The sequence below is a fragment of the Salvia miltiorrhiza genome, chromosome 4, assembly GCF_028751815.1.
Source record: "Salvia miltiorrhiza cultivar Shanhuang (shh) chromosome 4, IMPLAD_Smil_shh, whole genome shotgun sequence".
Classification (NCBI taxonomy): Eukaryota; Viridiplantae; Streptophyta; class Magnoliopsida; order Lamiales; family Lamiaceae; genus Salvia; species Salvia miltiorrhiza.
In genome coordinates, this window is record NC_080390.1 from 7549043 (window position 1) to 7570785 (window position 21743).

General features: G+C 35.9%; 2 protein-coding genes across 4 annotated transcripts; one reads left to right on the forward strand and one right to left on the reverse strand.

Moving 5' to 3' along the window:
* The first annotated feature begins 14691 nt into the window (after window positions 1-14691).
* On the forward strand, window positions 14692-20363 carry LOC131022543 (CASP-like protein 5B2). Of its 3 annotated transcripts, XR_009101329.1 has the most exons (5): window positions 14731-15237; window positions 16012-16144; window positions 16611-16871; window positions 17131-18196; window positions 19259-20363. XR_009101329.1 is itself a non-coding variant. In XM_057952050.1 (3 exons), exons 1-3 carry the CDS (start codon window positions 15107-15109, stop codon window positions 16809-16811), a joined length of 465 nt encoding a protein of 154 aa, XP_057808033.1. In that variant the 5' UTR covers window positions 14692-15106; the 3' UTR covers window positions 16812-17042. The 3 variants fall into 3 exon arrangements, 1 of the variants encoding a protein (XP_057808033.1); XR_009101330.1 differs by lacking the exon at window positions 17131-18196; XM_057952050.1 differs by lacking the exons at window positions 17131-18196; window positions 19259-20363 and having other exon boundaries at window positions 14692-15237; window positions 16611-17042.
* On the reverse strand, window positions 17061-20012 carry LOC131022542 (wall-associated receptor kinase-like 20). The gene is made up of 3 exons (XM_057952049.1): window positions 19238-20012; window positions 19047-19103; window positions 17061-18186 (listed from the first exon to the last, which is right to left on the reverse strand). The coding sequence occupies exons 1-3, from the start codon at window positions 20010-20012 to the stop codon at window positions 17117-17119; spliced, it is 1902 nt and encodes a 633-aa protein (XP_057808032.1). The 3' UTR covers window positions 17061-17116.
* Window positions 20364-21743: the final 1380 nt, after the last annotated feature.

The following is a 21743-nucleotide window of genomic DNA, read 5'->3' on the forward strand; positions in this document are numbered from 1 at the left end:
ACGCCAACCATGCAAATCAACCAACAACAGTTGTCGATATTGGTTGATAAGTCAGGGCTGAATCTGCCGAAAGTTTCCAATAATTTCTCTAGTCATAGCCATGGAGAATGTCACGACAAAGAGAAATTTGCTGCTGAATCTACTAAGGGTGTGGCTGAGGAATCTACGCCGACGACATCGAATACTAGGGTTCCGAATTTGATCAATGAAAACAATACTAAGAATGCATCGGCGACGGAGCTTCATCGGCCGAGCACCACTTCTTTTGCTTCGCTTCTGAGGAGACCCCGACAAATTGAACGTACGCCGGATGTGCTTGTTCATCGCTTCACTTCGCTGCAACCGGATTTCTCTGGTGAAATACCAACACTTAGGGTGCCAAAAGAGCATCTGCTGCCCAAGATAAATCAATTTGAGCATGCTTTAATTGGTCGTCTTCTCCTTAGGAAAGGAGAGAAGCCGCGTCTCCTCACGGATCTTAAACGTGATCTTCAGGTGGCTTGGAATTTTGACAATGATTGGCAAATCATCCCCATGGGAAAGAGCTTCTACACTATTAAATTTAATACCGCTGAAGACAAGGCGTTAGTTCAGAAAAGCACCTCTTGGGAGTTACCTTTCGGAACCATGCGTTTACGCGAATGGGTAAGATTCTTCGATCCCTATAAAGAAATTTCCTCACTTTGTGAAGTTTGGATGCGCATTTATTATTTGCCCTTAGAATTTTGGACTCTGGATGTCATTACGGGTATTGGAAGGGCGATGGGATCGCCTATTAAAGTTGATGGGGCTTCTGCACGTGGTGCTGCTGGTCATTATGCTAGAATTTTGTTGGAAATTGATCTCTCGCGTCCTCTTCCGGAGGCTTTGCTGGTTGACGGGGAAGAACGTTCCTTTCACGTCGAATTTGAATTCGAACAACTCCCGGCCTTCTGCTCTAAGTGTAAGATCACTGGACATTCTATTGATAACTGCAATAGAATGAAGAACAATTACAAGGAGGACAGCAGGAAGGGGAAGGCCAAAGACATGCCGCTGGGTAAAGACAATGAAATAATTAATAAGGGAGCTGCCAAGGATGTTAGGGCACCTAACTGGAAGCCTAAATCTTGGGACCAGAATAGGACTGCCCAAGCTCACAGACCGCAGATTATCACTGAAAATCAGTTTGGGGTTTTGGAACAGGTGGCTGTCGAAGAAGAGCAGATTATAAATCAGTTGGGGGTTTTGGAACAGGTTGCTGTTGAAGAAGAGCAGATTCAGACACCGCGGGGAACAAAGAACCACAATCAGTCGTTGGCTTTAATTGATAGGAATATTGATTTTGAGGAGGTCAATGGAGATAGATTGACATCGGGTCCGGATATCTTACAGGCGATCACTATGCCGGTTTTGGAAGAGAGAGATTGGGGAGACGAGTCTGATGGGCAGTCGGATGTTGGCAATACACTGCCTGAAGCAAATTCACAACAGATCGTTATTTATGAAAGTTCGGACAATCAGGATAAAAATTGGGAGAAACAGGAAAGGATGATGGAAAGCGCTATCAAAGCTCAGCGGATAGTGGAAACTTTCAGGAATTGCGAGGCGGAGGCGCAGGTGAAAAAAAGGGGGAGACCGCCGAAAGATTTGGCGGCAAAGAAACCGATGATTCGTGGGGAAGATAGTATCAAGAGTCGTCTCCGAAAGTCGGTGGAGCAGCAACCTAACCAGCAACCTAACCAACAGGCTGAAGATTTCATCAAAAATAAACTTTACAAAGCTTGGGAAGCAGGAGATAAACCTCGAGATTTCATTATTACGTCAGGGAGCTCGAAGAATGATAGAGCCCTGAATAATGTGGCGGCCAAGAGTTGGGCAGCTGAAGTGGAATCGGGTGAAAACCCGAACACGAATTCTCAGTCTTTATGATGAATGTCCTCGTATGGAATGTCCGGGGCCTTACGGACGAGTCCAAACGAGTTTTAAAGGAGCATTGCGACTCCTTCTCCCCTGTGATTGTTGGGATTATTGAGCCTAAGACGAATCTCAAGAAGACTTATTCAAGATTTTGGCGTTCTCTGAATCTTATTCCTTGTTTTCAAAATTCAAGACACAACATGAGTTCGAATATTTGGGTTTTTTCTCATCCTTCTGTTACTCATGATGTGATTTTCTCCTCGGAGCAGGTGGTTATCATGAACTGCAGATGGTCGACGTGGAATTTTAAAATCGCGGTGGTGCATGGCGTTAACACGTATGCTGGCAGACGTCGTTTGTGGTTGGATCTTCTGGATCATATTGATGGTAATGTTGTCTTTATTGGCGATTTCAATGCGGTGAAAGGCGCCCATGAAAGAAGTAGTGACTGTATGCCTAACTCTACTTCTTGTGCGGAGTTCTGTGATTTCATTGAAGCCTCCGGTTTCATTGAGGCGCCTACGGTTGGTCTGCATTATACGTGGTCTGGTCGTAGATTTATGCCAACCCATGTGGAGTCTCGTCTGGATAGAGCGATTTATGCTGACTCTTTTGCGAATCTCTGGAGTTCGGTTTTTGTTCAAGCTCTTCCACGTATTACCTCGGATCATTCGCCGCTTGTTCTTCATTGCATGGTGGATGATCCTCCTCGCCATCGTTTCTTTAAGTTCCTTAACATGTGGACCTTACATCCGGATTTTCTCAATACGGTGGAAGGGTCCTGGCATATGGATACCGAGATTGGTTGCCCGATTTTTAAAGTTATGCATAAATTAAAGCGTCTTCGGCAGGTTCTTCGCGAGTGGAATCGGAATGTTTTTGGAAATGTGGATTCTTGTATCATGAATACTCAACAAGAGCTTTTGGAGATTCAAGATCAGATTGCCAGGGATGGTTACACGGAGGATCTATTTGATAAAGAAGTGGAGGCCCAAGCTAAGATCAACGTTGTGCTTTCCAGGCAGAGCTCGCTTTTACAGCAAAAAAGTCGGGTGTCTTGGCTTCAAGACGGAGACAGGAACACGAAGTTCTTTCATGCAATGCTTAGGTTTCGTCGTAAACCTCACATCGTTTCTCACATGGAGATCAATGGTGTTATGAATTATGATCAGACGGCTATTGGAGATCATATCGTGGATTTTTTCTCTTCTTTGTTTTCGACTAGCAGCCATACTAATACTGATATTACGGCAGTGGAGGCGGTTATTGAGGAGATGGTTGAAAATCGTTATAATAATTCGCTCATTCGTTTGCCGGATGAAGAGGAAATTTCTGCTGTGGTTTTTCAGATGGAGCCGAACAGCTCACCAGGGCCAGATGGTTTCTCGGGTAAGTTCTTTCAGCATTGTTGGTCGATTATTAAAGTGGATATTTGGTGTGCTGTTCAAGCTTTTTTCAGGAATTCTTATCTTCCTCAAGGCTGTAATTCTAATACCTTGGTGTTGATCCCTAAGAAAGATGTCGTCAATTCGGTCTCGGATCTGAGACCGATTGTTTTGTCCAACTTTCTTTACAAGATTATTACTAAGGTGTTGGCGTCTAGACTGAGTCAGGTTGCTGCTGTTTATGTTTCCCGTCATCAGTTTGGTTTTATTAGCGGCCGTTCCATTCACGATTGTATTTTGATTGGGTCGGAAGGAGTGAACTGTATGCATCGTACGAGCCGTGGTCAAAACATGGCTTGCAAGATTGACATCAAAAAAGCTTTTGATACTCTTAACTGTGACTTTCTGCTTAACGTTCTTCGTGTTGCTGGCTATGATCCAAAGTTCATTAGTTGGATTGAGATTCTGCTTCATTCGGCTAGGATTTCTATTCTGTACAATGGTCAGCTTAAAGGCTATTTTGCGTGTTCAAGGGGTGTTCGTCAGGGCGATCCTCTTTCTCCGATTCTTTTTGGAATCGCCGAGGATATTCTTGGTAGGCTCTTTGCAAATTGTGTTAGCGCGGGCACCCTTACACCGATGCAAATGAGACAGGGAATTAATTTTCCCACTCATCTTTTATATGCGGATGATATTCTGGTTTTCTGTCATGCCACGGTCACGAACGCTCATACCATTCAGAAAATTATGGAGTATTATGGTCAAATTTCTGATCAAATTGTTAGCCAGGATAAGTCACAAATTTTTTTTACGAGCAAAGTTCCATCTCAGACCTGCAGGGCTATACGAAGCATATTGAGGTTTTCTCAAGGCAATTTTCCGATTTCTTACCTTGGGGTTCCTATCTTTAAGGGCCGTGTGCGTGCTTCATATCTTCGACCGATACATGATCGTGTGATCAACAAGTTCGCGAGATGGAAGGGATTACAGTTGTCGATGGCTGGGAGGATGTGCCTGATCAGGTCGGTTATCCAAAGCTCCCTGACGCACTCCATGATGGTTTATAGATGGCCGACAGCTCTTATTAAGGAGCTCGATGCGTGCTGCCGTAATTTTCTTTGGACTGGCAACATCAAGCAAACGCCGTCTTGTTCTGTGAGTTGGAAAAGGGTCTGCTCGATTAAGGAGGAGGGCGGTCTCGGGGTAAGGTCGTTCGAGCTCATGAATAAGAGCTATCTCATGAAAATGGCGTGGAAGGTGGTTGGTGGGCGTGAGTTCGGATATGATTTAATTAAAGATAGATATCTCGATCGCTTTGGGCGTAGTAAATCTCTGGTGGCTGCTTCTACTATCTGGATGAGCTTACGTGAGGAAATTGATGGTTTGGTGGCGGATTCGTACTCGTATATTGGTGATGGCGCTTCTACTTCGTTCTGGTATGACGACTGGCTTGGGTATAATCTTTTGAATAAATGCGGTATTCCACATTTCATGCTTCCGTTTCTTACTCAATCGGTGGCAGATTACTTCTATGATGGGGTCTGGCATTTCACGCAAGCCTTTGTTAATGCTTTTCCTGAGATAGTGTGTGATATTTTGCTCACTCCTCTGGGCACTGACGAAGATGTGCGTTTCTGGAAACCCTCGTTGCACGGGAATGTCACTACTGCGCTGGCCTTCAACAAGCATTGTCATCATTTTCCGAAGGTGTCTTGGGGTTCTTGGCTTTGGGAATCCTTTGTTCCGATTCGACGTTCCTTGATATGTTGGCGTCTTCTTCATAATAGAATGCCGACTTATGATCGCCTTATCCGCTACGGTATGATCACGCCTAACGTTTGTTTGCTTTGCTTAAAAGGAAGTGAGTCTCAGGATCACCTTTTCTGGAATTGTGAGCGTGTGAAGAATATTTGGGTAACGTTCCTTGGGTGGTTCAATTTCAATCAAGGGTTGCAAGAGAGTGATATTCATAGTTTTTTGGTGGTAGCTTGGCAGTATAAACTTAGTCCCCTCATCGGTAATTTCTGGAAAGCGGGTATCATCACGGTCATCTGGGCCATTTGGATGCAGAGAAACAATTGTATCTTTGATAATCAAAAGTTCGAAGCACGTCGTGTCATCCACACTGTGAAAGTAGCTTTCAAAGAGATTGATAATAACTTTGCTAAATTAGGCTACATGTGGAATTCTTGGTCGGATTATCTGATTCTCCGGGCAGTGGGTGTTAATACCAGGAGTGCTCCTCCTCCGGAGTTTGTGGAGGTACATTGGTGGCCACCGGTGGCGCCGTGGATCAAAGTGAATACTGATGGTTCAGCGACGGGAACTCCGGGCACTATTGCTGCAGGTGGGGTGTTTAGAGATAACTGGAATGTGGTGCGTGGTTGTTTTCACTTCAAAGGTGGCTCGGGTTTTGCCTTTGAAGCAGAGCTACTGGCAGTTATCTCGGCGATTCAAATTGCTCACAATCGTGGATGGCACAGACTTTGGATTGAAGCCGATTCCACCTACGTGATACTCATTCTTAATTCTCGTTCTTTGAATGTGCCTTGGCGTTTTAAGGCGGCGTGGAATAGGATTTTAAAGATGTTAGATGATTTCTCGCTGCAGGTTTCTCACATCTTTAGAGAAGGAAACAAGGCGGCCGATTTAATGGCTAACCAACAACGTTCGGAAGGGTGGTGGCCGCACGAGATTGAGGAGATTAGGGCTGCGGTTCGTCTTGACATGGATTCGCATAGCCATCTGCGTAAGAAACGGTAGTTGGGGCTGATGTGTGGCTGTTTGGTTCTAACCGCCCGTTTAGTTTTTTTCGTGGGGTGAGAGCCGGGCTAGTTTGGGGACGATGGTTACGCCGGAGTTCCGGAAACTTTCCCTTCCGCTCTTCCCTACTTTCTTTTTGTGTTTAGACGAGTACTCTTTTTCCTTTTCACGGTTTTTCCCTCTGGGTTTTCAGTGAAAATGTTTTAATGAGGTTCGGCCCTTAGTCTGCTCCTTCTGTGCTTTCAAGGGTTTTTTTTTTAGGTTTTTTCTTTCCTTTTTTTATATAAAAGCGTCATTTAATAATTAAAATAGTTATTACATTGCAAAAAATTATTATTATATCGTGCTTAATACTATATTATAATACATTGTCTTCAAATATTTGTTATATAGTTCTCCGACCAAAATACCACCGTATGATTCATTTTTATTTTTATTTTGATTTTTTCAAATTCACTAATTTATTTCAATTAATTAATACAACTAAATTTCATTTACTATAATTATTTCTTATTATTTTATCTCATTTAATACTATATTATAATTCATTGTATTCAACTATATGTTATATAGATTCCAATAAAAATCTTTGCATACGATTGACTATACTTTATTTTTGATTCCAACTTTAATAATATTTCAATTATATAATTAAATTTGATGAATGTTGAGTTTAATTATTTCGACTTTAATATTATATTATAATTTATGGTCTTCAAGTATATTGTTATATAATTTCAACTAATTAATTAATTTTTTTTTCATTGAGTATAACTATTTCGACTTCGTTACTCACACGATCGTGGTTCAATTTGTTATCATCATATCGATTACAATACTTTATTATAATATAAAGTATATGTAATATAGTTTTAATTTTTTTTTTCAAATTCACTAATTTGTTTCAATTAATTAATTCAACTCTATTTCATTGACTATAATTATTTGTTATTATTATATCGCGTTTAATACTAAATTATAATACATTGTCTAAAATGTATATAGTTTTCCAACCAAAATCACATCATATTCACATTTTTTTCCAACCTTCACTAATTTATTTCTATTAATTAATTAAAATTTATTTCCTATTATTATACCGCGTTTACTGCATTATTATAATACATTTAATCCAAGTATATGTTATTTATTTTTTCGACCGATGCCCCATTATATTGTTTTCAAAATGAACAAATGTATATTTGTACATACAATTCAAAAAATACAAAATAATTATCGAAAAATAAAATATATGTTGAAAGGATTATTGATTGGAGAATGAAAATCAATAAATTAGTGGAAACAAATTCATGATTGTTTTAGGAGAATATCTAAATTAATGGAAACAAATCTAGGACTATTTTTAGAAGAATATCCAAATTAGTGGAAACAAATAAATAAAAAAAATCGAATCAATAAAAAAAAATATGTGGAAACAAAAATAGGATTATTTTTAAGAGAATCATAAAATAAGTGGAAACAAATAAATAAAACATAATTTTCGAATAAAAATAAATAATTTAATAATCAATAAAAATAAATAATATTAATTTCGAAAAAAAAACTGGAAACAAAAAAACCAAAAAATAAGGAACTATCTATAAATTTCGAGAATTAAAAAACAGAAAATACAATACAATAACAATAGGAAACTTAATGAGGGATAAATAAGTAAATACACAGATCAATTAAAACCGGCTCATTTTGGCTAATTACCCGGTTTTGACCGAGTGTATTGGACACTCGGTGTTCAAATCACATTTCCGTTTTTTAAAATTCTGTTCCTTTTTTTCAACAATAATGATTTTGAGACACCTAAGTGTCTAGACACCTAGGTGTTAACCGGGTTTTTTATGATTTTTTAATTGAACCGGTTTTTTGTTAATTGATGATTTTACTAAAGTATCCAACCTAATTTTACTCTATTTTTTTTCCGGTTGTTTTCCAGCTTTTTCGTTTTTAATTGTTTCCTTAATTATAGGTTTTGTTGTTACCTTATTTATCTATTATTTATTTTCAAAAATTTTATAAATCATATAATAATTCGAATTTATGAGTTTTAATTGCAGATTTTTTTTATTTATTTGTTTCAAGATTTTATTATTTAGTTTTCGAAATTAATATTTATTTGTTTCAAATTTTTAGTATTATTTATTTTTCGGATTTGTTTTTTTTGCAATTGATATTTTTTCGAAATTAATATTTTTTATTATTTTTCGAAAATTATGTTATTTTTATTTATTTTCACTAATTTAGAGATTATCCTAAAATAATCCTAGATTTGATTCCACTAATTTAGAGATTTTAATTTCTCCAAATAATAATCTCAGATTTGATTCCACTAATTTAGGGATTCTCCTAAAATAATCCTAGATTTGTTTTCATTTATATATTTTTTTTCGAATATTAAAAAAAAAACATTTCGAAAATGATTTAAAAAACAAAGAACCAAAATAACAAGAAAAAGGTGTTTCATTTATAAATTTTTTTTCGAATATTTTAAAAAAAAATCGTTTTCATTTATATAATTTTTTCGAATATTTAAAAAAATTCGTTTTCATTCGTATAATTTTTTCGAATATTTAAAAAAAAATCGAAAATGATTTAAAAAACAAAGAACCAAAATAACAAGAAAAAGGTGTTTCATTTATAAATTTGTTTCGAATTTTTTTTTTAAATCGTTTTCATTTATATAATTTTTTCGAATTAAAAAAAATAGAAATAACAAGAAAAAGGGTGCTTGGGGGGATTTGAACCTGATACCTCAATAATATGTGAGTGATACTTTGCCACCTTCTCCGATAGTGGCAACCGCATTACTCAACCGTTAGAAATAATAATAAACTGGATCATACAAAGGGGCATTGTTCGAAAGAATAAATAACATATAATTTACTAAACGTGATATAATAATTATAAACTGAATCATACAAAGGTTATATTTGTCTTTTACTATTTACTTAATTAAACCTAGATGATTAGTTAGTCGTGTGTTAATAATTCCTTTATTATTTACAAGTATTAATCGTACTTAATTATTAGTGGAGAAAAATTAAAAAATCACCATTTTTGAAAAAAATAAATAATAGAATTTTCAAGAAAAATAATACATATGGAAAACAATCTACAATTATTTTTAAGAGAATCCTAAAATAAATATAAAAAAATGAATAAAATATAGTCGAAAAATATAAATAATAGTATAAATTTTGGAACATATAATATGTGTGGAAACAAATTTAATTGTTTTTTAGGAGAATCCTCATATTAAAGGAAACAAAAAAAATAATAATAATATTCCCTCCGTCTCACAAAAACATGAACATTTTGTTATTTTGGGGTGTCTCACAAAAACATGAACATTTTCATTTTTATACATTATTTCCTTATTTTTTATCCCTACTTTTCATACTTATTCACAAAAAAACCATCATGGCCCACCACTACTTTTCCTCAATTAACTTATTACTCTCAAAACACTTTATAAAGTAGGACCCATTTTCCATTCACAATAATATTTAACTAACATTTCTTAAGACCCGTGCCACTTCCATTTGTTCATGTTTTTGTGAGACGGAGGGAGTAATACAATTTTCGAAAAAATAAAATAAAATTACAGAAGAAAAAATAACAGAAAGAATTAAAATCGAATATAATACTAAAAACGGATAAGATCATTTTGGAAAGGATATTCTAATGGAAACAAATCAAAAAGATTAAAACAATTTTCGGAAGAAAAAAAAATTGGCTGAAAATAGAACCCTCAACAATCGAACAAATTTAAAAGAAAACATAGTCAATTCATAAATTTTCGAAAAAAATAAAATAAAATTCGAAAAACAAATGATATAAATTAAAAAAAAATATTTTCGAAAAAAAAATTATTTTCTGAACAATAAAAAAATAATATATGCAAAAATAATTACTATAGGATTATGTTTACAACAATTCATAATTTCATCGAAAAAAAATAAATCTCAGAAATAAATAAATAAATAAAAATTTGAAAAAAATAATAAAAGTAGTTGAGGAATTTAAACAAAAAAATAGGGAAAAAAACTAAAATACTAAATAAATAGGATAAGATTAAAAGTAGTTGAGGGATTTAAAAAATAATATTTTAATATAAAAATAACAAAATTCGAAAAAAACAATTAAAATAATATATATTTTTCAAGAAAAAAACATTTGGCAAAAAAAACGGCAAACAATACTGAAAAGAACAAAAATACAAAAAAAATTAGAGTAGATTATAAATATTTGAGAAATATAAGGAAAGGATATTTTAGTAAAACCATAAATTAGCAAAAAACCGGTTCAATCAAAAATCCACATAAAAACCGGTTAAAACCTAGGTGTCTAGACACCTTGGTGTCTAAAAATCACTACTCTTTTTTCAATTTCAATATCCTATTTTTTCACTATAATACGGTAACTTCAATTTTTATATTTTTCTTTCCACCACTCTTCCTAATTTTTCGGCTCAATATTTAGTTATTTACCCACGATCTTCCACCAAATCTTCCAACAATCTTTTTCACTTAGAGAGAAGATTTGTTTTTATTTTTCTTCTAGCTTAATTTCAAAAACATTGTAAAATGCGGAAGAAAAAAAAAACAGCCATGCTCCCTGAAATTCATAGAATAATAATGGAAAATTCAATTCACATGTTGAAATATAAAAAAGAAATCTCCACCAATTATATATATATATATATATATATATATATATATATATATATATGAAAGGGAGATGGAAAAAAAATATTTTAATAAAAAAAAACTTCTTTTTCCTTTTAATAAAATCTTATTTTAATAATAATAATATAATAATATATATATATATATATATATATATATATATGTGTGAAAATATAGTTTTTAACAAAAATAATTTGCGCCAAAAGTTAGTTTTATTTCAAAAGAGCGTGCATCTATTTACATCAGCAAAACAATAATGTTTTCAGTTTTTAGTTGAATTTGACAGAATTTCTCTCTTTATTTTTTTAATTGTTTTTTTCTCTTCCTTGATTTTCCACTTTAATTTATTTTCTCTTTTTCAGTTTCTTTTTTGCTTTCAGAATTTTTGTTTTAAAATATTGTGCAATTTGATTACTAATTAAATATTTAATATGCGTATCAAATTAAAAATCGTCACAAAAACTTTAATTTGATATATAATATATAAAAATATATTTAAATTAAGCAAATTATGCAAATTTACAGTAAACATTTTTTTCTCTTTCCTCTCTCTTATTTTATACAAGTTAGTTTTATTGAAGTTTAATTTTCAATTTTGTTTTCTTTTTGTTATTTACTTGGAGTGTTTGTGAAATCATTGAAGCATAATTATGGAAATTTTATTGTGCAATACTGGAATTATTTGCACTATTTCCTTTCCTCTCACTTGGAGCGTGTATCAAATGAGTTTCTATTTTATTTTTTTCACTACTTTCAGGTTTTAATTTTTTTATCAGGTATTAATAATTTCTTTTTGTGTTATTTATATATTTTTTTCATTATAGAGAGATAGTGCACTTAATTGTTATCGTATGTTTCGTCGTATGTTTGAATCGTTAATAATTTATTTCATATTAGTTCTATTTGAAAATCTAAAATTAAATGTTATACAATTTTGAATTTTACATAATTTGTAATTGTAAATATTTTTAAAATCAACTAAGGTGTAGAAAATTATATTGGTTCATTAATTTTAGAACTCTTTAATCTAATAAAATAAATAAATATAATATTTGAATTAATTATTTTTTAATGCTAATTTATCTATTATTAAATATTTTTCAATTGTTTAATATACTATAATTATCATTACACTTTATATAAAGTTGAAATTTACGTTTTCAAATTCGAATTTTTATTCAGTAATTGATGTGGATTATTTTATTTTATTTTGTAAAATATATTTACAAATGGTTATATTTTAATTTTGTTTAATATTTATATTTATTTATTTAAACATGTCTCTTAATTTCAATGCTCGCCGTGCATCGAACGGGAGGATTTACTAGTTATAGAAAATTAATGGAAGATGGTTTCAAAGGAATATGCAAGTTGGTGACGAAGGGTCTTTTTCCTTTTGGAATCATTGCTGGATAGGGGATAAGCGCCTTAGGGACAGATTTCCAAGATTATTTCGCCTCAACACTAATCAGGATGGAACAATTCGGAGCATGGGGAATTGGCTGGAAGGAATCTGGAGATGATCATTGCAATGGAGCCGCGAACTGCTTGATAGAGAGAAGGGGCAGGTGGAAGAACTCTTTTCAATCATCAACACTTTCTTGGTCTCTGAAGGTAAACCCGACGGCTGGAAATGGAAAGCAAATCCAACGGGAACCTTCTCGGTCAAATCAGCATACCAAAGTTTCGTGAAAGATCTAAGGCCAACTGGAGGTAGGAACAACGGTTTGGACCTCAACATTATCTGGAAAGCTCCGGCAGCGCACAAAGCTAAAACGACAGCGTGGAGGATCATGAATGGAAAAATGGCGACAATGGACAACCTTTTGAAAAGACAGGTGCCTTTTCCGAACCAAGATCAACTCTGTGTTTTTTGTCAAGAGCAGCCCGAAGATATCAGTCACATTTTCTTCTCCTGCCAAAGATCGACTGAAATCTGGTACGATCTTCTCTCCTAGCTTGGAAAATGGTCGGCTCTTCATTCAAAAGCGAAAGACCATTTCTTGGCCTTCACGAATCTTGGTAACAAAAAAGACACTAATTTTTTGGTTGGAGTGTGGATCTGTGCAGTTTGGAGTATCTGGAATGAAAGGAATGATCACCGGTTTAATGACGGTAAGTGGGATAAAGGAAAACTCTTGGCAGCAATTAAATCGAGAATGTGGAGTTGGAAACAGGCATATAACTTGACCACTGCATCTGAGGATTTTAGCTCTTGGTTCATCGTTGCTAATCTCGAGAACTGACGCTCTCGTTTTTGAGAATGTTGCTCCTCGTTGTTTTTTCCTTGTTTTCGTTGTCTCTGTAACTTGCTGGTACTACTGGTACCACCATCTTTCTCTTTATAATATCCCTCTTTTTCCTGATCAAAAAAAAAAAAGTTATAGAAAATTAATTACATCTCAGTTTTTTTTAGATACACCTCAGAGATTTTGGAAAAGATTAATTACACCCCAATTAAAGAGACTGCGTCAGTATTCTCTTACCAAAATAAAAGATGTCAAACCCAATCTTTAGGTTGGGCTGGGCCATGCTTCTTGAGGCCTAATTTAGGAGTAGTTATGATATCTCAATGAAGCCATGCTTTTGACAATCATTTTATGTTTATTCTCAAAAAAACAATCATTTTATATTTTAGATAAGGATTTTATTTTCAACCACACACTTAAAAATTTATTAATGGGGATTGGGAAGTTCATACGACTTCGATGAAATTTAGAATTCGAATTCGTGTTTTTTTATGATTGAATGAAGGTCAAAATACAATTTATGATATTACACGATTAAATTAATAAAGACGTAATTATTACTCCCTCCGTCCCGGTCAAAGTGGTGCACTTCTTTTGGGCACTTGATTTAAGGAGAATAAGATTGTAGTGTAAAGGTGTGTAAATGTGTGTGGGGTCACATTGTTTGTAGTGTAAAATTATTACCAAAAAAAAAATGCAACACCTTCGGTGGGACAACTCAAAAAGGAATACACACCACTTTCGATGGGACGGAGGGAGTATAATATTTTATTTTTCGTGCAGTACAAATATCAAAACTCATATGTCAACAAAAACAAACACAAATTACGACATATATGGTCAAATATATAATGGAAATCAAATTCAAACACCACATTACTTTCAAATAATTCATTTCAAAATAATTCAATCAAAAGGTGATGCATAGTTGAGTAGGGAAAGGGTGCAGCAAAGGCCAGGAGGGCGGAGAATTAAGATGTAAGATGAAAGCGGATACGTTGTTATACTCCTTCCGTCCGCGATATCGTTTTCACATTGTGAACGATGCGAGTTTTAAGAAAAGTGGTGAATAATAGTAGATAATAGTGGATATTGTAGTGAGTGAAGTTTGAGCCCCATAATAAAAGTATTTTTTGATGAAAATATAAGGGTAAGAAAATAAAGTGTTATGTGAATCCCACAATTATAAATGAAAGTGGAAACGATATCGCGGACGGATCGAAATGACAAATATGAAAACGATATCGCAGACGAAGGGAGTATTTTATATTTGTAGGTTAAAAGAATTACTCCTACTATACAAAATTGACTAATTTTTCATATTGTCACCAAAATGACATGAACTTGCGTACCCCTCATCATTTTATATATTACCCAATTAGTGTAAAGAATCATAATGATAATATTGCTTAGGGACACATCTTATAAGTTGGGTTCATATATGAAATTAGAGTTGGAGTGTTGAGTGCCTTTTTTTTTTTTTTTCTCTCTTCTTTTCTTTCGAGATAGAGTGTTATTTGGTGATGTGGACATATATCCGAAATGGCACAAAAAGATTCGGTGCGGACAAGACGACACTCAAGTAGGTTCCGACAATTAAACTACCAAAATTTAGAAAGAAAAATAAAAATGAAAAACGTTCGTTCAAACGTCATTAAAGATGTCCACGTAGGAATTAATGTCGGGGTCACATCGTGCAATTATTATAAATCCCACTCACAGCCTTCCGTTGCTGCTAATCCACTGATTAAACAAACAAACTCCCCATCATAATCTACTTCCTTCAAAAATTATTATTATAAATCCTCCAAAAGAAATTTTTTTACACGACCCTTTTTCAGCTCAACGGTTCAGCTGGCTGCGTGGTTGAGCGAGTGTTCGATTCAATCTCGGTTAAACACGTCCAAATCGACTCAGTCTGCGCGAAGAAGTCCTTTGAATTTATACCGTTGAAGATTCGCTCGAACGTGATAGTGGGCACAGTGAGTTTTTGAGATTTGCATTGGCAGGGGTGAAAAATGGGGAAAATAGATGGAATCTAGGGATTTGAAGGGGGCCCTTTTTTGAATTTGGGGAAAAGGGCCCAGAGTTTTGAGGGAGAGGAAGAAAAATGAAGGATTTACTGGGTAGCCCTGGAACTGTGTGTGGATTGATGTTGAGGATTGGGCAATGTTTGTTTGCAGCTGGTTCCATTGGAGTTATGGTTTCTGCTGCTGGGTTTTCTAATTTCACTGCTTATTGGTATGTATTCACTTTCATTTTATCTTTTCATTCTTCGTTTTAGTTTAATGCCATTTATTTGTGGTTGGTGCGTTTTGTGCAATAAAAATGGTTGGTATCCATTTGTATCTGAAATTAATTGGGAATTCTATGTATGGCAATTAATTAAATCAAAATAATTTATTTGGATTGAATTATTGGTTTTATGGTGGATCTATAACTGCATGAGTTATCCTTTTCTTGAATTTGGAGGTTTTGGAAGGATGAATCTGATTCTGTTTAGTTTCGGATTTGGATATTGTTGGATTTGAAATTTGTTAGATTTAGATTTTGGGAATTTTCTTTTCTCAGTTGGTCAGGAAATGGTTCTTGTTGATAAATTAACACTTGAATCAAGTGGGATGCATTTAATATTCATATGGAAAATTTTATGCTTGTTAATGGGGACATTCTTTGCTAGGAAAGTATACTTTTTGGCTTAGAGAATATGCTTATGTGTTTACATCTTCCTCTAAGTGCCTGATATTTCTTGCTAGTTCCCGATTTAGATTAATCTAATATCTCAAAATCTGGATAATGGTCTGAGTTAGTAAGCTACTTAGCAGGCAATTAGCATATAGCATCATGCAGACTCTTTGAAAATAGATATTCTGTTGATCTGGTGTTTCTTTTGCCTTTTTATTCATATGCAAATATGTTGCACGCCTGTTCGATCGTGGGCAATTAACTGTTGTCATAATCGATGTCAAGCGTGTTTTATAAAGTCTCTATTGACACCATAGTTTTTGGATTCAGTTACCTTATTGCATCAATGGGGCTTCAAGTGTTATGGAGCTTTGGACTTGCATGTCTTGATATCTATGCTTTGCGGATAAAAAGAGACCTCCGCAATCCAGTCCTAGTTAGCCTGTTTGTTGTTGGTGATTGGGTAATTCCTCTAACTCTTGCTTTTATTTGCTCTCCCTATTATCTGCAAATGTGTGGTATGATGCTACGACAGTTATATCTGCAACTCTTTCTGCTCAAATTGAAAATGGCTGTTGGATAGTCCAGTGAACTTTTCATCCAAGTACAACTTATGCAATTTTGTTTGTCGATTTCTGCATTTGACACTGTTATTCTCATGTAAGATTATGTCTAGTAACTTGATCTGGATGTTTGGATGTGGCTGTAGATTTTTCTCATTTTTGTCGAAGTTTACTTTCTAAACTATTAGCTACTACTGCTCATCTCAAACCTGAGGCTTAGCCATCTGACATCCATCAAGTTTTCAAATTTATCTTTCTGATGAGGCCAGATATCTCTATGTTGTTCAGCTTCCTGTTTAAACCTCATGACTTGAATTGTAGCTCTTTTTGCCCGATTTTACTCAAAGTATCATATACCGAATGCAGGTGACAGCTACCTTATCACTTGCTGCTGCATGCTCGTCAGCTGGGATAGCAGTTTTGTATGCAAAAGACTTAAAATTTTGTACAGGTCCAACGCATCTCCCATGCCACAGATTTGAACTGGCCATAGCTATGGCGTTCGTTACGTGGTTCCTCATCGCCATGTCGTCTCATATCATGTTCTGGATATTAGCATCAGTTTAAAATCTTTTCTTTCAGATTCAAGTTTTTCTCCCCCATTTCTCTCCCCAGCAATTTTCACAGGTAAATCTGAACTGCAGTCATCATCTTGGAATAGTTTTTTAATGTCCTTATTCTGATTTTAGATTTTGTCGCCTTAAATTAATATCTGTATTTTGTTCCCATCAAGTTTGGCCTGTAAACTATTTCATGTGTAATATTCCCATTTTAAGGAATTCGAGATTCATTTTCAAATCCTTGGAAATTAATTCAGACAAAACTAGCAGTATATTTAAGAAAAAAACACAAAATAAAACACCTGAAATTGACTACATTTTGGAAGCATCATCGCCGGTGATAATGCTGATAACACACTCGATCTCGTCTGCAACCTCCTTCATGGAAGGGCGATTCTGCCGTCGTTCGTCCAAGCAAGCTGCAGCCAGATTCCCGATTGCCTTCATCGTCTCGAGCTCCACCTCCGTCGCCCCTTGCTTGATCGCTGGATCGAGCACGGCCATCAGGTTGTCCTCATCAAACATCCTCTTCATGTAAACCACCAGGTTCACATTCTCCTCCTCTCTATTGAAATCAATAGCTCTCTTGCAAGTCAGCAGCTCCAGCAGCACGACGCCGAAGCTGTACACGTCGCTCCGATCCGTGAGCTGCATGTTCACGTAGTACTCGGGATCGAGGTACCCGAGCGTCCCCTGAGCTGAGGTGTTGATGTGGGTGCAGTCCCTCTCGCTTAGCTCGACCAACCTCGACAGCCCAAAATCCGACACCTTAGCGTCGAGGTTCTCATCTAGGAGTATGTTGCTCGTCTTCACGTCCCGGTGGTAGATGGGGGGCACAGCGGACGAGTGGAGGTAGGCAAGGCCGTCGGCCGCGTGGTGGGCGATGAAGAGGCGCCTCAGCCAGCCCAGGGGCGGAGTCTGGCGCGCCTCCGCCCTGTGCAGGTGCTCGAAGAGGGTCCCCCTCGCGACGTACTCGTATATCAAGAGGGGCTGCTCGAGCTCCACGCAGCAGCCGATCATCCTCACCAGGCTCCGATGGTTGACCTGGCAGAGGATCCTGACCTCGTTGAGGACCTGGGCCGTGCCCGCGGCGTTCCCCGGCTTCGCCCTCTTCACGGCTATCTCGGTCCGGTCGTCTAAGGTACCTTTGAAAACCTCCCCGAATCCGCCGGTGCCGAGCAGGTTCTCTTTAGAGAAGTCGTTGGTTGCTTTCTTGATCTCTTTGCCTGAGAAAATCTTGGCTGATTTGCCGCTGTTGTGAGAATTTAAGATATGCTCTCTTTGCTTGATTAGTGTCTTTCTTGCCGCGTTCTTTGTGTATTGACGCTGTCTGTACACGAGGAATGCGGTCAGAAGCAGGAGAAGGAATACGCCCGTAGTCGCTGCAGAGAGGTAACCATTTTATTCAATATAGGGAGCATTTGCTTTTGAGTATTAACCTAGATAGTTAAACATAGTATATGCTAATTCGTATGCAAAATAAGCTCCTAAACAACTTATAAGCTCCCAAAATAAGCCCCAAGAGCTTATAAGCTCTCCAAAAAATAAGTTTCTCTACCCCAACTTATTTTTTTATAATCTCATATGCAACAATCTTTTTACAAATATTTTTCAACTATAATTTATTATTTTCATCATATATCATTCAAGTTCATTTTTCTTCGATTTTCTCTCTCTAAAAAAATATTTCTCTCTTTAGCAAAAAAATTATCTCTCTAGCTTATAAGTTCAATTATCCAAATACTTTAATAGCTTATAAGTTCTTAAAAATTACATCTTATAAGCTCTTGAAACATCTTATAAGCTCCAAGAGCTTATAAGCTCTTTAAAATAAGCTTAGCCAAACACCCTCTTAGAGGGTGGCTGTGCTTATAAGTTCATTTAAAGTGTTTGACAAAATAAGCTTCTAAAGAGCTTATAAACTGTAAAAGTAAGCTCTGATAGCTTATAAGCTCCCCAAAAATAAGTCCATCTACCCCAACTTATTTTGTCATTATGTTATAAGCAACACTCATTTTATAAAAATAACTCAATTATGACTTTATTTTCATCATATATCATTATAATTTCATCTCTCTTCTATTTTCTCTCTCTAGCTTATAAGCTCAATTATCCAAAAACTTTGACAACTTATAAGTTCTTAAGAAACTATATTTTATAAGCTCTTGAAACATCTTATAAGCTCCACAAGCTTATAAGCTCTTTAAAATAAGCTTAGCCAAACACTCTCTTAGTGACTCACCTCCAATAGCAGGAGTGTGATTGATATGTATCTTGCAGCCTGTACCATGTCGGCACTCTGTAAACACAACAACAAATGCAGGTGGTTACAACATTCTAATTCGTGGATAAAAGTAGTTATAAACAGTTATAAGAGAATAAATTAAAATGAAAAAAATTGGTGAAAAATCAGAAAAGATGGAAGTGACCTACTTTGGCAATATCCTGTTGCAGGATCCCAGTAGCGCCCCTTCTTGCAGAGGCACCTCCTGCGGCCACCGTCGACGGAATCGGCCAAGCACTTCGAGAAGGGCAGCTCACGGCAGCCCAACGTAGTGTTGCAGGGCGGCTCCAACGGGGAGACGTACATGAGCTCCAGCCCGGGCGCCGGCCACTTGGCAAACGGGAGGCTGGGATCGAAGTTCACGTAGCTGTGGTACGCCATACATCCGTCCGCGTGGACACGGATGATGTACGCATTCTGCGATCCCCCCGTCCGGAACGAGCAGCAGAGCTTCTGCTTATTGCAGACGCCTGCCGAAGGAGTGTTGTCGATGTAGGTGTGGCAAGGGCAGTTTGAGGAGCAGTTGATAGGCACCTGCAGATGCAACATGTTGTCGGTGCAGTTGAAGAGGAGTATGGTGTTGCTGCTGCTGATGTTGAAGGGGAGCGAGTCGTCGATTTGGAAGCCCTCGCTGCTGAAGTCCTCGGAGAAGCACGTGCCCGGGAGCACGGACGGGGGGCGGATCACCATCCGTTGGGACCTCGTGTCGATGGATGTGATCGGGTAGAGCCTCCCGGGCTTTGAGATGAAATGCAGGGTGCCTGTGTTTGGATCACACTTGATCTTGTAGGCCTGGTCGCCGCAGCTCGGGCTGATGCTCATCGGGTAGGGCACTGGGGTCTTGCCGCACTGCCCGCAGTGCATGACGGCGGCTGCCAAAGGAGGAAATATTATTGCTAGGAGGAGAAATGGAGAAGTCACCATTGGAGCTCAAGTAGAGTAGTATGTGGTGTGGTTAGTTACTTAGTTATATTTTTCATGGTGATGGAGGTTTTTGTCTGTTTCAACCTCGTACGGATCAAGAGGGATGCGTAGGAATTTGATGTTTGGGATTTTCCATGCATTGATATGTGCAGATGAATTTTAAAGATATGATTTTGGACAGGAGTCTTGAATGTCAACTTGTAGAATTCAAATGTTTATAGGGCTTCTTAGAAACCAGACAGCGATTTTTGGGGAAGCTTGTGTGATCAGAATGTAATGATGAATAACACTAACATAGCTCTTTCATGTGTTGGGCTCACTATTTTTATATCTTTCTTTTTCTTTGGGATTGATCATGAATTTCTAGGGATTGGTAAATGGCAACTAGTTAGTTATCGTCAATTGGAACTTGTAGAAATAAGATCCAATTTATTTAGCTTTGTTTTTTTGGGTTTTCGAAGCTGGACTGGAATCCTCTACCTCAGTCATCATTTGGTTTAATTTGAATATGTAATTTTTCACATCCCAAAAATAAATATTGTGTAGCACTTCATGAGGAGTGGTTTAAATAAAAACCACTATATAAAATGCTATGTTGCATAGGTACGGGGTGCGGATGCGGGGGCGATACGATACGAGTACGGGGATACGAATTTTTAAAAATTATAGGGTGCGATTCGGCAAGGATACATCTAATTATTAAAATTTTATGATATATAAACTAATTATAAACTATATACAATTTAAATTTTCTTAAATTAATTATATGTAATTTACATTTTATTTTACTCAAAAGTTAAGCATTTTCAATTATATAAGTTAATTGAGCAACAATATAACGATTCAAATATTATTAGTCCAATATATAAGTCATAACTGAAAATAAAATTATCAAAATTAATAACCTTGTGTAGGCCTTTCGTGCACGAGATACGTGAATTTCGCCTATGAAATTTGCGAATCCGGTTTATTTTTATAAATTGTTTTAAAAGATACGTCATGTGGCGAATCGGGTGCGAATCCGACGAGAATCCGAGAGAATCGCACCCTAAAAGAATCCGATTCGCCGTACATGCTAATTTTTGAAGAATCTGTGCATCATAGATAAAATGAGAACAGAAATTATTTTTAGTTTTTTGATATCATTAAGGTTCGAATTTTGGAGGAAACAATTTTTTCTTTCTTTCTTGAGTACATTAATTCTAACGACCGATGCATCAATTTTTATAGCAAATGCAATAATTTTAATAGTTCTCACGTTTTTATGAAAAATGCAATTTTTATTATAAGATCACATTGCACTGTGTATCCAAGTATTCTTGATCACTATTTTAGCACTTCAATGTTGTGTAGAATTTGTACTTAAATAAATTGTGAGAAAATTTGCAATATTTAAAAGTTTAGCTAAACTTACTAATTATCCCAAAACGCCAAAACTTGACTTTTTCTTAGGTAATTTAGTCTAAAGTATTAATAAAACTATAAGTTATCCGGAAACGAAGTTTGAATTTTAAGAGCAAAGATAATTAAAGTCTGGATTAAGTGGCTTGATGATGATGATGATAATGATTGTGGATGTTAATTAATTGTTTTTTAGTCGATATCAATTTTCATTTGATTAAATGTAGCTAATACACCAAAAACCTTACATCTTTACTGTTTCAAGTTTATTATATTTGGCAAGTCATACTATTTTACATTTTACTTGGCGCAAAATGAAAATAAGAATTA